At 40.6% G+C, this 16,160-nt stretch overlaps 1 protein-coding gene across 4 annotated transcripts in view; it reads right to left on the bottom strand.

The window, feature by feature from the left end:
• The window catches only part of pds5a (PDS5 cohesin associated factor A), a 312,001-nt gene that overhangs the window by 37,749 nt on the left and 258,092 nt on the right, over positions 1-16,160 (bottom strand). For all 4 annotated transcript variants that reach the window (XM_068036537.1, XM_068036525.1, XM_068036541.1 and 1 more), the window contains exons 24-27: positions 11,993-12,116; positions 10,818-11,022; positions 8,130-8,244; positions 7,856-7,988 (exon numbers count right to left, since the gene is read on the bottom strand). In XM_068036537.1, coding sequence (XP_067892638.1) covers positions 7,856-7,988; positions 8,130-8,244; positions 10,818-11,022; positions 11,993-12,116 — 577 coding nt within the window. The remainder of the gene's footprint in view (positions 1-7,855; positions 7,989-8,129; positions 8,245-10,817; positions 11,023-11,992; positions 12,117-16,160) is intronic.

Raw genomic sequence — 16,160 nt, 5'->3', positions numbered from 1 at the left:
TAATACAAATTGCCTAATATGTTGACAGTCAGAAGTGGACAGTACTCAAGATGTGGTCCAACCAGAACACTACACAATTTGGTCATGAGTTTCTTGCTCTATACTGTTTTCATTATATATATTCAGCATTCTATCTGCTTTGTTGATTGCTGCTCTGCAGTATTTTTAAAAAATTCTTTCATGGGATGTGGGTGTCGCTGGCAAGGCTAGCATTTGTTGCCCATCCCTAATTGCTCTTGACACTGAGTGGCTTGCCAGACCATTTCAGAGGGCAGAATCGACCATATTGCTATGGGTCTGGAGTCACACGTCGGCCAGACCAGTTAGGATGGCAGATATCCTGCCCTAAAGGTCATTAATGAACCAGATGGGTTTTTACGATGATTGATAGTTTCACGGCACCATTATTGAGACTAGTTTTCAATTAGACGTTTTAAAATTAATTGATTGAATTTAAATGTTGAGTGGCATGCACCAAGATCCCATGATTTTGCTCCACTTCATCCATAACTTAATTAGTACCATTCATGGAGCCCGCACATTACCCGTTTTCCTTTGTGCAGTAATAAATTTCATTTGACAGTGTTGCGCCCAACTCAATTTTTATTTCTCAAGCTTACTCTTCAGGTTAATTGCTGCCATCTGCAAGTCCGAGCAACTTGCAAAGAGTTTCTGAATCCAAATTCTTCTACTCCAGAAAGCCAGTTCGTGAAGGATAGAACTGGAACCAATCTTTACACACTTTCATAAGCATTAGCTATACATGACAAGCATGCACCTCTTAACCCAACAACCATAGTTTCATCTGTGTCTATTTATAGGGGCACATGTGAATCTCTGGTTGATGTCCACCTCCTGCATACAATTAAACACAATTAATATACAATAACAGATTCCCTTCTCGCTTCAAGTAAAAAGTGCTGATATGTAAAACCAAAATTTCAAACCATATTAAATCAAAAACCTCCATATTCCATACAAAGCATTAGATTACAAGATGCCTCTCCTCTAAGATCCCTAACTTCTTCGTATTTCTTTTTGTAAAATAATCAGACAGTGGATGACTTGCATCCGCCCATCTAATTTCTCTCCAGCATTTGTTTCAAGTCAGCCAACACAATCCGTAACCTTTTCTCACTCACACTTTGGGCTGGATTTTACATCAGGAAGACGGGAGCTGACCACCGACGTAAAAGTTGGTGGTGAAACAGCTTCCGCCCGGCCCAGGGATCCGTCCCGCATTTTACGGGTCACCGGGCTTTAATTGTTCCAAGACGGGACTTGCACTCTCTTGAGGGAGGAAGTCCCGCCTCATTGAGCTGCTGGCCAATCATCGGGTTGTCTTGGGTCCTGGGGGTGGTTTGGAAAGCGGGGGCGGCCCTCAATCGGGCACTCTGTACCCGTTTGTCAGGGCCCACCCACGGGGCACTGAGAGGCCGCCAGCTTTCACTGGGCGGCCTTTCATGTCTCCCGGACGCCCGCTTGCCATGGGTAAAATCTCTGTGGAGGCGGGCGAAGGCCCTTAAGTGGCCACTTAAGGGCCTCGATTGGCCTGGGGCGGGCGGCCCGTTTCTCGCCCACTTCCCTGGCCCATGTAAAGTGGGGCAGCGGTGGAAGCGGGTCGGGAAAGCCTCCAAGAGTCTCCTGCTCAATTTTTACGCCACCGGGAGTGGTGGCCACTGCTGGGACTGCAGACCATCTGAGGACATGCAGCCAGGACTACAGGTAAGTTAGGGCTGCCTCGCTGGGGTGATTGTGTGGGGGAGGGGGGTGGGGAGAGAAGGAGGGGTGTCCCGGGTCCTGGGGGTGGTTGGGGAAGCTGGGCGGTCCTCAATCGGGCACTCTGTGCCTGTTTGTCAGGGCCCACCCCGGGGCGCTGAGAGGCCGCTAGCTTTCACTGGGCGGCCTTTCACGTCTTCCGGATGTGATGTTAGTCAAAACTAGTATCTGGTCTAGTCTGAATGTCCAACCAGTTCAAATGACCAATCAAGCTTCACACTTGCTTCCTTTAGATATAACATCTTGCTGTGATGGCCGAGTACAATTAACCTGGATGGGAGTAACACTCTCTAAATAGGAATATTGATTTTAAGTTATTCCAGACCTACTCTGCTTAATATCTAAACCAGCCCCCACAAGCCTGACACCCAATTTTAAATTCTAATCTAGTCTTAACACATTTCTCAAATTCCACAGTACCACCCCATAAGAAATCATGCATCATGAAGATGCCTGAAAGTTCCCCTTTTTGATACCAATTAAACATGGCGGGATCTGCTTTTAGTAGAACACAACCTACTTTCAGAAAAACAGGTCTCACTGAAAACACAACACCATAGAAGCATCATTCAGATCACAGACGCATTAGTTTAGTTTCCATAGTTTTCCTTTTGCAACTGCTGTGTCTTTGGGTGGTTTCAGAAACACGTCTATCTGAAAAGTATTGCCTGCTGAAACGTAGCTTTTATGTCCATTGATCTACTCTCCCATGAGTATGTGGCAACAGAATAAAAAAGGCTTTCAGGTTTACTTCTGAATCTGTGGGACAGCCCACTCTAACATCTAAATTATCCAATTGCTCTTCAAAACCCCGAGCAACTAGCCTCGCTTTAGCATTATAAGTCCCATCTGCAAGGACCTTTTCAGTACTAATCCACCTATGTGACAAAGCTGGTTGTCCCTTATCTGGTATTTATTTATTTATTTAGAGATACAGCACTGAAACAGGTCCTTCGGCCCACCGAGTCTGTGCCGACCATCAACCACCCATTTATACTAATCCTACATTAATCCCATTACCCTCTCACATTCCCACCTTCCCTCAATTCCCCTACCACCTACCTATACTAGGGGCAATTTAAAATGGCCAATTTACCTATCAACCTGCAAGTCTTTGGCTGTGGGAGGAAACCGGAGCACCCGGCGAAAACCCATGTGGTCACAGGGAGAACTTGCAAACTCCGTACAGGCAGTACCCAGAATCGAACCCGGGTCGCTGGAGCTGTGAGGCTGCGGTGCTAACCACTGCACCGCCTTAGAATAATCTCTAAACTCTTTCTATCTAATTCCTTTTGTTTTGCCTCTTGTTATCAAGTTTATTGACAGCTATCAAAATCTCACCATCATGAGAACTCTTGTTTCTAGTTCTGTTCTGAGACTGCTCTGTGGCCATTATTTCATTGCGTAATCCCTTCAAGCTACAACCTCTACTTGCACTTTTATCTGTCAGACTACTACTGTGAGTTTGCCCTCTTGCATTATCAGAGGCTCTTTCTCTGGTGTGTGATTGTTTTCTGACGCAAGATTCACTTCGAGACCCACTATCAGTACTTGCACTGCGTTTTCTTACTCTCCCCTCTCAACCCATTCTGCCAATCCATGGACCTTGTTTCTTGGCCATCATCCTGAACATTCAACCAATATTTAAACTTGCCAATAGATTTTTCTGCACATCCCACAATTCTTAAATCCCTCCATTCATTAGACTCATCTGGAATCTCATCCGAGTACCACTCTAGGCAATTGACCTTTGGATATGATAGCTGCGTCATGATCATTCACATTACCACTATCCTGTCCTTGATTTAACGTATTCTGTTCAAGATCTTCATCATAAAACAAATGAGAACTTGAGGTACAAGATGCCTTGTTTCTATCAGCTGTTCAGAGTCTGATAAATTGTGCAGAATGAACCTTATACGATGCCTCACAATGCTCCCAATTTTCTCCGAGACCTCAGCCTTGATGAAAGCCTGTCTCCCAGCATGTCAAACATTCAAATATGCAGGAAAATGCAACTTACTGCTATACCTTCTACAGTAGGAGGACTAGCACACAGCACAGTACGCAATTTGGGATTTCACCCACAGACTAGTTATTAGGGACTATATCCTCCAACCATCTGGAATAAATTTTTTGCGTGAACTGCCCATGCCAGGGCAGTTGTCAACTTGCAGTCTGATAGATCAGCTAAAATTTTAATCAATCACTGCATGATTCCTCTCAGAGTCCATTGCTGAAAAGACTTTCAGCTATGGTATTCATGACCATGATGTGCACGCTCTCACACATGTCCCTGAACTCATTGTTGACAAATTCTCCTCCATTATCCAAGACTTTGCTGGTGCCTCAAGTCTGGGTCCCTAACTATTTCTCCATGATTTTTTTCCATAATAACCTTTTTGTCGTTACTATGTATTATTGTAGAAAGACTAGATCTGGTCGCCAGGTCTACAAAATGTAGAATGAAGATATTTTTCTCTTTGTCCCATATACCTTTAGATCCATGGCAACTAACTCGTCAATGTGCCAATGAAGGCTTACAATAGGATATGGCAGCATCCTCCATCCTTTTTTCTTTTTACAAATTTCATACTTCTCACTAATCTTTTCTATTCACCTTGTATACTCTTCATCAACCACACCTGCAACTTCTAGGAGGATTTTTAACCTTTGACAATAGGGTGAGCAAATTGTTTCTGGAACTAACACAGCTTTTCCCCTCTGATTCTTATCACCCGATGCCATTAATAACTTGTCTTACTTTCTGATGAGAAGCATGAGGTTTTGATAAGGGGATACAATCATGTCCTACTGGGTAAACTGCAGATCCACTGACTTACCAAAAATAATTGCCTCATCATGCTTCATGCCAAGTTTCATTTTTGGCTTTTTCATAGAAGGTTTACTCAACAGCATAATTATCTCACTGAAAGCTCCATCAGTAGTTGTAAAATGGCTTACTCCAACTACTTTACATGGAATTACAACTTTCTGTAGTGATCTCAATGTGCTGGCATCACCAAACCTAAAGCAAGTAGCAGTTTGATATACCTTAACTTTGTGTTGATCCTCACTACTTAGTAAATCAAGATAACATTTTAACCAGTCTGTATCACATACTGCCAAAGTGCAAGCACTAGCTGGCACTAGACAGCTGAATGACTAACACATTCATCACAGGACTAAAACTAATGACCAATATAATTTGTTAAATCCATCATCATCTTCATCCTCTTCCTCAGAATTCTCTGTGAATTTTGAAGACCCTGCCTCTCCACTTTGGGCAATTCATCACAATCATATTTCGAGTCACACCTGAAGCATTCACACCTTGGGCATTCACACCAGATAGAAACGGGAACCTGTCCATATGAGACACCTTAGCACAATCCAGCAATTTAAATGTCAGTACTAATCCAGGGATTCCCAAATTGAATTTTGTCAATCTTTAATACAATCACTTAAAGTCCTTGATATATTCCTCCATAGAATAACCATCTATTTCCAAAATCTATCAAAGTCTGACCTTGCATCATAGCCATTTAACAGATCATCATTCTTGAAATTTTCATCCAACAACTCTAATAGAAGGCCCAAAGCTCCATTACTATCTAACTGACGTGTATCCGGCTCACAAAATACTTTACTTCTGTTAGGCAGCGACAATGTCAAGGCCATATTTTGTTTCCTCTTTGGTAGTAACCTATCCACATATCCACTTAAAATTGAAATGACAGACGACAGGAATCTTGGGGTCGCGCTTGTGGACTGAATAGAGGTGTTCAGCAAAGCGGTCACCCATTCTACGCTTAATCTCCCCAATGTAATGACCACATTGTGAGCAACGAATATAGTATATTAAATTGAAAAAAGCAGAAGTAAATCGCTGTTTCACTTGGAAGGAGTATTTGGGGCCTTGGATGGTGAGAAGGGAGGATGTAAAAGGGTAGGTGTAGCATCTCCTGCACTTGCACGGAAAGGTGCCGTAGGAAAGGGAAGAGGTGCTGGGGGTGACTGAGGAATGGACCAAGGTGTTGCTGAGGGAACGGTCCCTTCTGAATGCTGAAAGGGGAGGGGAGGGGAGGGGAAGATGTGTTTGGTGGTGGCATCATGCTGGAGTGGGCGGATATGGCGGGGGATGATCCGTTGAATATGGAGGCTGGTGGGGTGGAAAGTGAGGATAAGGGGAACCCTGTCATGGTTCTGGGAGGGAAGGGAAGGAGTGAGAGCAGAAGTGCGTGAAATAGATCGAACATGGTTGAGGGCTCTGACCAAAAAGACAAAAAATGGCTGATGTTGGCCGCTGTTTACAATATCTGATGGCTTGAGTTTGAAACAACTCATTTGGCATTTCCGCTTGTATAAGCTATCACGGGTTAAGGGTAACAAAGCTTTTCTCTCTCTGTATATAGTGTCCTCGTTGTCCAAAGGTTGCTAATCATGGCTTATGCCATGATATCACTGTGGGGAAAGCGGAGAACTATTTCAGCCGGTACAGGGATTGAACCTGCACTGTTGGCGTTATTCTGCACCACACTCTAGCCATCTGGCCAACTGAGCTAATTGAACTCTAGTGTAGCTCTTACACTTCCAATTACTATCAGTAGCCCAATAAACTGCTTAACATCTTTTATTTAATTTCATAACAATATCATTATGTTGCTTACATCACTACCTCCCAATTTTACAGAAATATCAGTCTTAACAGCACACTGTACTTTGGAAACTTGTCCACAGCAGTAAGGAAGTGGCTGATCAGGTGAATTTGATTTAAACCAATGGCAAAGAGCCAAGTATGTGCTTTTCCATGGGTGACTGCAGCGCAATCAATTTCTGCCATCGATCAGCACAGTATGTGGTCCAAATCAGTTTCTAGCCATTGTCACCCATACAGCACTCCAAATGAACAAAGCATCAAGTGTTTCCACTGAAACGTTGCCAGAGACAATGCGCAAATTTTTTCCATTGGCCAGTTTAATTGTCAGTAATGCTGCTTGTCCCCTACAAAAGTTTGCTATTACATCATTTACTCTTCACACAATATACAATAGCATGTTCATTGCATTGATTTATGTTGCTACATTTTAATTATTTTAAATGAAGGAAGAGACCTGGATATACTGATGAAATGTCTAAAAAATGCAGAAATATTTTGTAGTGAATTTTGGGCCATTAAATCTAAATAGCAGTGCAATACATATTTCAGCAGATTACTTTGTTGTTTTATTAAGCAGAATACAGTTACTATGTGTCATAAAGGAACATCTACAAACAGCACAACACCAAGGGAAACTATAAACAGTCAACTGGAATAATTGTGCAAGTTCAAAATAGATTTATGAAATTCTAGGATCACTACTTGACTGATTTTCTATTCCCTTGCAGCTCTTTGGAGCATTTTCCCCAGGAAATTTATTCAATGTGGTACAGGAAAGAGTACAAAATCATGCTTCAATCATACTTGCCAAACAAATTTGTAGTAATTTGTAGTAGTGGCATAACCGAAGAGCCTTAAACAGAAGCATAATTATTATTATGGATCGTATTAAGCAGACAAATGGTTAACTTGGTTGCATGGCATTTTTTTGTTAATTATTATAGTATCAAGTGTATTGTGTAACTCATGTACAGTAAACAGGCTAATGTCTGCTTTCAAGTAGCAAACTTTAACTGCCCAACTGTGAATACAGGCAATAATTATTTCTCAGCTACTTCTATTACTCTGAGCCCAAATTATATCACAAAAATGGAACACATGAACCAGTTTATAATTCAGCACCAGAGTTCATGCAATATTTGTTCTCGAATGCAAAGTTGGAAGATTTGGACTGTAAGGCTCAATTCTGTTTGAAAATAAATTTGTATAAGTGAACTATTAATCCCAGTTCGGCATATTAAAACAGATTATAATTGTGTTCTTTTGGCAATTTTACCACTGAAATTATAAACTTCAAAACTGTGCTCGATTGTTTACAGGATAGAACATCTTTAGTGGGCCAATTCACCTCAGTTTGTAGTAGCTTTTCTAAAGCATCTCTGTAAAGTAGTGTGGTACAAGATATGTATTTCTCACCTCATTCATTTTGCCATCATCTGGTGCTTGGGCATCCTTTGTTTGTTTGATGTTCTCCACCATTTTTCTTATAAAAGCATGGCTATTATTTTCATTTTTTGTCATTAAAACTTCCAACATGAACCACAGGCACCTTATCAAATACAATTAGAAAAAGCCTTAGCTACATAAAAAAAATCCAAACATAAGGCAACTACAAATGGCAACTTCTATTGAACGGAACACTGTATAAAAATAGATGCTCCAAGGTCTTTAGCAATTTATCGTTACTTACTCTTTGATGTCACGCAGCTGCTCAATATCCTGTGTTTTGGTAAAATCTGGATCGTGGGCAAGCAAGTGAACTGTGTATGGAACTACATATTCCGGTAATAGGGATAACAGCTTCTCTAAAGAAAATATAAAGTATGTTTAAAAAGTTTTTAAGGGTTATAATTACTGGATACATGCATGCCAAGCTAGAAGATTAGCAAAAGCTAACCAACACTTTCAAAACAGCCCTAAACATAGGTCTTATACTTAAAAACAAGCAGTGAGACTTGAAATACAGTTGTGTTATTACTTAAGCAGCAGGTATACTCAACATTTGATCACTTATTACAGGAGGAAAACCTAAAATACACAAAACTGCAGTCTGCATCAGCGGTGATTTTTTTTTATAAGGGATGTGAGCAATGAACATTAGAAAGGTATATTAGGAACAGCAGGAGGTCATTCAGTCCCTGAAGCCTGCTCTGGCGTTGAATTAGATCATGGCTGCACTTCAACTCCATTTACCTACCTTTGCTCCATATCCTGGGCGAATAAAAATCTTAATCTTGAAAGCGCCAACTGATCCAGTAATCAGCCTTTTGGGGAGAGGGTTCCAGACTTTTACTATCCATGGTGTGAAAAAGTGCTTCCCGATCTTGCTCCTGAATGGCCTAACTCTAATTTTAAGATTATTTCCATTATTTTTGATTCCTTCACCAGAGGAAAGAGTTTCTTTGTATCTACCCTGTCAAGTCCTTTTAACAGTTTAAACATCGCGACGAGTTCACCCCTCAATTTTTTATACTCAAGGGAATTAAGAATAAATGCACAAGGCTTATTTTCCAGGGGCATATATGGGCAGGTGCCAAAGAATGTTTTGTTTTTTTATTTTTTATTTAGTCCATTTTTGTAATAAGTTTGACTTTCAAAAGTATTTTCTGTTGTAAGGGAGGAGATTGTGGTTCAATTGTTGGGGAGAAAGTTGGACAAGTTGATCCCTGAGGAGATTACTGGGCAAAGTAGCTGGGAGAGCAAGTTAGAGCAAATGGGGCAGGTTGGTGTAACTAGGCAGTGAAGGGTGCCACACAGGCCTGCTTAGGAATCCTGGGAGAAGTGCAGAGGGTTGACTCGTTCAAAAGGGATTTGAGTCTGGAATGCCTGCAGATGGTAGGTTACAAATTAGTCATGGGTGAAGTAGGGATCAGGGTTCAAAATACTGGAGATGGGAAAACTGAATGTGGCATAGCTGTGAGGGAGGTAGCAGAGCAGGTTCTGAGAAATAGTAGAAATCCAGAGTAGCAACCAAGGAGCAGATGTGAGTGGACACAGAGGGAAGCCTGGGTTAGATAAGCATAGCAAGGATTTGGCAAAACTGCTAACAGTCTCAAACCAAGCACAGGGAGCAGAGAATTTCAATCAGCCTGATGACCAAGATGCTATGGCGGGGTGAAGTCCACTTGCAGATATAGTGATTAGGGTGTGGAAGATGAGAAACTGGAGCAGTCATGAGTCAGTGAAGAAGAGAGGGCCATGCTTAGAGAAAGGAGAGGAAAGTGGTAGATCCAGGAACTATCAGAGGGGCACAATATTGTTTGAGGTACTGGGTGGAGACTGAAACCAGGAATTCCTCTGGATTCTGGGCATTGAAAGAGGAGTGGAGGATCTACCAGGAACCAGCAGAGGTTGATAGTGGTCCAGCAGAGGTGCAGAATTGGTCAGGTGCTAACAGTGGAGATCAGCAGATCTGGAAAATACCAGCAGAGGAGTGAAACCCAGAAGCCAAGGTAGAGAGAAGAGTAAAGCCAGGACACGAAGTACAAAATAACCAATGCAGACTTTTTGTCATATGTAGGTATATTTGATCTGAAGAGGAGGGGAGGGGAAAAGAACACTTCAACTGGTTCCTATGCATCAATTAGTACTAAGAAAAATCCTGTAGTCTCAGCTTGGAAAAGATTAACATGAAGAGTACAGGCATATGATTTGTGCAATGATATGGCACCTGAGACAGATTTAGGTTGCAACGTTACTGCAATGACAAATTTTTAAACCAGATACTAATGTGAACCAAATACAGGGATGTTTAAGAAAACTGAATAAAAATCAAACTCAATGGTAAATGTCACAATTTCTAGCAGATCCAATGAAAACTAAGCATCAACACCCAATTGGTACCTTCCAAGTTAAGAAAAGTACATAAAATCTCTTCAACTAGGTTTAAAAAAGCAGAGTATAGCTTGACAACCAAAAATGATTTTGGGGATGAAAATGACAAGGATCTCTACTGCATTGAAAATACTGCTTTCTCGAGTGGGTACAGCAGTGGCATGCAGAGGAAACAACAATCTTGCATTTATATAGCACTTTAAAGCAGTAAAACATCCTAAGACACTTCACAGGAGAGTTATCAAACAAAATCTGACAACAAGGCACAGGAGAAGATATTAGGACAGATTACCAAAGCTTGGTCAAGGGGATAGGCTTTAAGGAGTTTCTTAAAGGAGCAGAGAGAGAGAGAGAGAGGGAGAGGTGGAAGGGTTTAGGGAGGGAATTCCAGAACTTCGTGCCTAGACAGCAAAAGGCACGGCTGCCAATGGAACGGCCATCTGCAAATATATTGCTGGATGTGCCAAAAAAAACTGTCTAATGTATTGATCTACAATTTGTAGAAAATCTTTTATGAACACTGACTGTAAACGGCAATACTAACCATGAGCCATTGGGTTCTGTTTGATATACTCCCTCCGTATACTTATATTTTTAAGGAGGCACTGTCTGGCATGCGCTCTTCGCTCTTTCACAGGGTCCTTGGCACAGAGTGCAAACACTGCCATGTACTCCAATGGAAGCAGCAATTTCCCGAGCGCCTTGTGGAGTTTCAGAGCAAATATCTGCCTCACCTGGTAACACTCATCCTTTAACAACAAAATTATAAAATCAACAAATATTGTACTGGACAGAATTTCACAGTGTAAGGTAATAGTTTTGTGATAGATAAAATGCAGAATAAGCCATAGTAACTGTTCACAGGGAAAGGTTATGCACTACGTGAGCATCTGAAACTTCTGTATGATGTTCTCTTAATCCTTGGATAGTTTGAATTTCAGAAAAGAATTCTACTTCATTACACCTGTCCTGTTCAGTAAACAAACTAGAATGCTAGATTCTATACAAGTGCATGATTGCATCATTAACCCAATTTATTATGGACATTCTATCTGCAGGCCAAAAATTTTGAGACAATCACATGGTAATTTTATGATAATTCATGGGGCAAAAGGAAATTATGCTAAATTTCACTTATCAGGCACAGTTTTAGCAATATTCTCCTGACCTCATTTTGAATACTGATCAGCCACTACTACAATTTTTCCTCTCAGCATAGCCTTTAATAACAAAAAGAAATCCACTCCAACAAATTTCAGGGTAACATTCAAAGTGAAAAGTTGCCAGTCTTACAATAACTCCTTAAAATTCTGAACTATTCCACATCTGTTTCAAATTTGAAATTATTATAACTGTCACTAAAGAAAGGCTTCTGGAGATACCCTCTCCTACACCTCTTTTTTAAATAAGTAAATCCTTTGAAAAATTGACCATGACTGTCTCAGCAGCCAGTCTTTTAATTAATTTTTAAAAGGGCGATCCTGATCTATTAAAAAAATCTATTTATACAATTGGGTAAATCATTTGCTTGGTATGAAGTTCAAGATGCACACAGATAGAATTGCACAGATTTGCTGTAGGTACTTTTCTTCACCTCAGGCACCTTTTTATTTGATTACTTTCTAACCAGAGAACTTTGTGGCAAATCATATTAAACTATTAGTATATTGGAACACAGGACCATGACATAAGGAATAAAAAGAAAGCAACAGCACTTACATTAATAACAAGTGCACAGAGCTGGAACTGCTCTGGGGTGATAATTTCATGATAACAAGGTTCTTGTGCAAGTCTTAGTATGGCACATCCTGCAGCCAACCGTAATCGAGACATATCAGATTTACTGCAAGACAGGAAAAACAAGGTCAACTATTCATGGCAAAGTTCCACATACTGTACTTATAAATGATAAAAATAGTTCGCAACTGGAATACTGATAACCTGCAAGAAGCTATCAAAAAAGTGAAAACTAAAAAGTGAATTACTTACTTGATAATCTTCATTTTTCAAATAAAAAGTCTCCTACACACATGGTTATTGGCTCAAGCTGCATGCCTGAACATGACAAAGGAAATCAGGTCTTTCAGTTCCTCTTTATATTCCTCAGATCATGTTTCCATTGAATTCTTGTTCATAGATGATAAATAAGAGATCCTTAATTCAATTTAGACCATCTCCAATAAACAAATATGTTTTTCAGGGGAAGCAGAAGTGTGTGTGTGTGGAGGAGACATTGCATTTGAAGAATCATTGCAAAATAAGTAGCCTACTTTTTTTCTTTCATTCTCAAACTTCTTTCACACATGCACAAGCAATCCTATCAAAGGATTGTCCCTGCAAAAAGGAAATGCCAAATTTCCAAAGCCACAGGCAACAATAACTGGCAGTAAGATTGTTCCAAAATGTATAGATCACACTGAAAACACTATACAACTTTGTGTGCACTGGTGGCAAAGTGAACACAGATATTAAGTCTGTCTAGGAAGTCTGGATTATTCTGGTGCAATAATTATCAAGGACAGTGAAGGCAGTTACAATATAAAAGCAGACTGGTATACTTGTACCAACATTGCTAATCTTCACTTAGAGATGGTCAAATCATAAGTCAAGTTGCAACAGAATTCAAGGAGGAACTATTATCAGTGAAACTCCAAATCTTCTCTAAATACAGACACTGTATTATAAATTTCCAATTTGTGTGGATTGTGATGCTCCTCATTGGTAGGGACAGAAAGAACAGCAACATTAAAAATATAGGTAAAGGTCTACAAGTCATTTAAAACAACATTTGAAAAATAATTACCGAAGCACGATTCAACTTGAAGTTCACGTCAGTCTGACTTAATTAATAGTACCTCACCTTGGATTCAGTTGACTGTAGGTGGTCAAGAATCACTCTAAACCTTCACCACATAATCTAGTTTGATACTTCCATGCCACATGGAGTTTTGAACAGTTGGAAGTGCTATCTTCATATTTAAAAATGAATCTCTACCTGCTGGTTCTAGTGGACAGTAAGGATTGCATGGCACTAAAGGAAAAGGAGAATGTTTTCCCAGTTTCCTAGCCAACGTTCCTCCTTCAGCCAACAGCACCAAAAGCAGCTTTACTGGTTGTTCATCGCACTGTTGTTTGTGGGAGCTTGCCTATACACAAAATAGCTTCTATGTTTGGCTATACGAGAACAGCCACTGCATTTCAAAAATCATTCTTTGTGTGCAAAAGAGGTTCTGCATAGTCAGCATGAGGAACTAGGCGCCAAATTAAGCAGCAGAACCTCAAAGGTAATAATCTTTGGATTATTACCTGAGCCATGTGCAAATTGGCATAGGGCAAATAAGTTTAGAGAAATTAATGCACTTCTACTGGTGTTGTAGAAATGGGTTCCAGTTCGTGGGGCACTGGCACCAGTACTGGGGAAGTTGTGGCTGTACGGTTGGGATGGTCTACACCTGCACCGTGCTGGGGCCGGTGTTCTTGCGAGCCACATCACTAGGGAAGTAGAGAGGGTTTTAAACTGAATAGTGGAGGCAAGGGACCAAATTTGGGAAGATATGGTAAATCAAGGAGTAGAGACAAGGCAAGAGAGAAAGGTATTAATATGGGAAATGATAAACAGACCGTGACAGGAAGGGACAGAGCGTACAAATCTAAGAGCAAATCAACAGATAAGGCTAGAGATTACGAAAATAATAAAAGGACAAAACTAAAGACTCTATCTGAATGCACGTAGTATTCAAAACAAAACAGATGAACCAAGAGCGCAAATAGAAATAAATAAGTATGATCTGATAGCCATTACAGAGACATGGCTGCAGGATGACATAGATTGGGACCTGAATATTGAAGGATACATGGCATTTAGGAAGGACAGGAAGCTAGGAAAAGATGGAGGGGTAGCTCTGTTAATTAATGATGGTATTAGCACAATAGAGAGGGACGACATAAGTTCAGGAGACCAGGATGTAGAAGCAGTTTGGGTCGAGATGAGAAATCATAAAGGCAAGAAGTCACTTGTGGGAATGGTGCACAGGCCATCGAACATTAACCACACTGAAGGACAGGGTATAAAGGAAGAAATAATGGTACAAGGTAATCAGGCAGAGTCAACATGGTTTTGTGAAAGAGAAATCATGTTTAACCTATTTATTGGAGTTCTTTGAGGGAGTTACATGTGCTGCGGATGAAGGGGAACCGGTGGATGTATTGTACTTAGATTTCCAGAATTTGATAATGTGCCACATCAAACGTTATTGCGGAAAATAGAAGCTCATGGTGCAGGGGGTAACATATTGGGATGGATAAAAGATTGGCTAGCTAACAGGAAACAGAAAGTAGGCATAAATGGGTCATTTTCTGGTTGGCAAGATGTAATGAGTGGTGTACCACAGGGATCTGTGCAGAGGCTTCAACATTTTAGAATTTATATAAATGACTTAGATGAAGGGACTGAAGGTATGGTTGCTAAATTTGCTGATGACACAAAGATAGGTAGGAAAGTAACTTGTGAAGAGGACATAAGGAGGCTACAAAGGGATATAGATAGGTTAAGTGAGTGGGGCAAGGACCTGGCAAATGGAGTATAATGTGGGAAAGTGTGAAATTGTCCACTTTGGCACGAAGAATAAAAAAGCATATTATCTAAATGGTGAGAGATTGCAGAGGGATCTGGGTGTCCTTGTGCATGAATCACAAAAGGTTAGTATGCAGGTACAGCACATAATTAGGGAAGCAAAGAGAATGTTGTCGTTTATCGTGAGGGAAATTGAATACAAAAGTAGGGAGGTTATGCTTCAGCTATACAGGGCATTGGTGAGACCACATCCATAATACTGTGTACAGTACTGGTCTCCTCATTTAAGGAAGGATATAAATGCGTTGGAGTTAGTATAGAGAAGGGTTACTAGAATAATACCTGGAATGGGCGGGCCATCTTACAAGTAAAGATTGGACAGGCTAGGCTTGTATCCACTGGAATTTAGAAGAGTAAGAGGCGACTTGATTGAAACATATAAGATCCTGAGGGGTATTGACCGGATGGATGTGGAAAGGATGCTTCACCTTCTGGGAAAATCTAGGGGTCGCCCATTTAAGACAGAGATGAGGAGAAATGTTTTCTCTGAGGGTCGAGTGTCTTTGGAATTCTCTAACTCATAAGATGGTGGAAGCAGAGTCTTTGAATATTTTCAAGGCAGAGGTGTATAGATTCTTGATAAGCAAGGGGGTGAAAGGTTATCAGAGGTAGGTGGAAGTGTGGAGTAATCAGTTCAGCCATGAACTTATTGAATGGCGGAGCAGGTTCGAAGGGCCGAGTGGCCTATTCCTGCTTCAAATTTGTATGTTCGTATGTAATTAGGTGCTATTGAAATACAAGTTCATTCTTTTAGTGTAATCAGAAGGCTATTCCTCTAAAGTATTCAGTTCATGGAATATCTGTAGATTAGAAATATGCTTTTTTTCACTGAACTAAATTCAAGTCCTACATCAGAACAAGAGAAAATTTCATCTTGTGGTGGAGGATATCTGTATTTTCCATCCAATGTCAAGTGTGGGTGAACTGGATCTTCAAAGATTCACTGTAAAACTAGAGACACCAAGGAACCAGACTGGAAGATTAGAAATATCACAAACAACTTCTTAGCTGCAAATCAGACTTTTGTAAGTATGACAAGTATAAACTGCAGCCAAGGAATATAATGTTACAGATATCGCTCAATGCCTGTACATGACATTGGTCATGAATCCAGGCATAACATTTATATGGAAAAGGATACCGAAAACATTTCTGCAGAAATATAAATGATCGAGCTAGAGTCCTGAAAGATGGTTGCTGCCATACTAGGCCTCCAATAGGTGAAGGAATCAATACAAGGGAATAACCAACTTG

This window comes from Heterodontus francisci, chromosome 1, assembly GCF_036365525.1.
Source record: "Heterodontus francisci isolate sHetFra1 chromosome 1, sHetFra1.hap1, whole genome shotgun sequence".
Lineage (NCBI taxonomy): Eukaryota > Metazoa > Chordata > Chondrichthyes > Heterodontiformes > Heterodontidae > Heterodontus > Heterodontus francisci.
The sequence above is the reverse complement of the archived record's forward strand: the minus strand, read 5'-3'. Positions and strand labels throughout refer to the sequence as shown.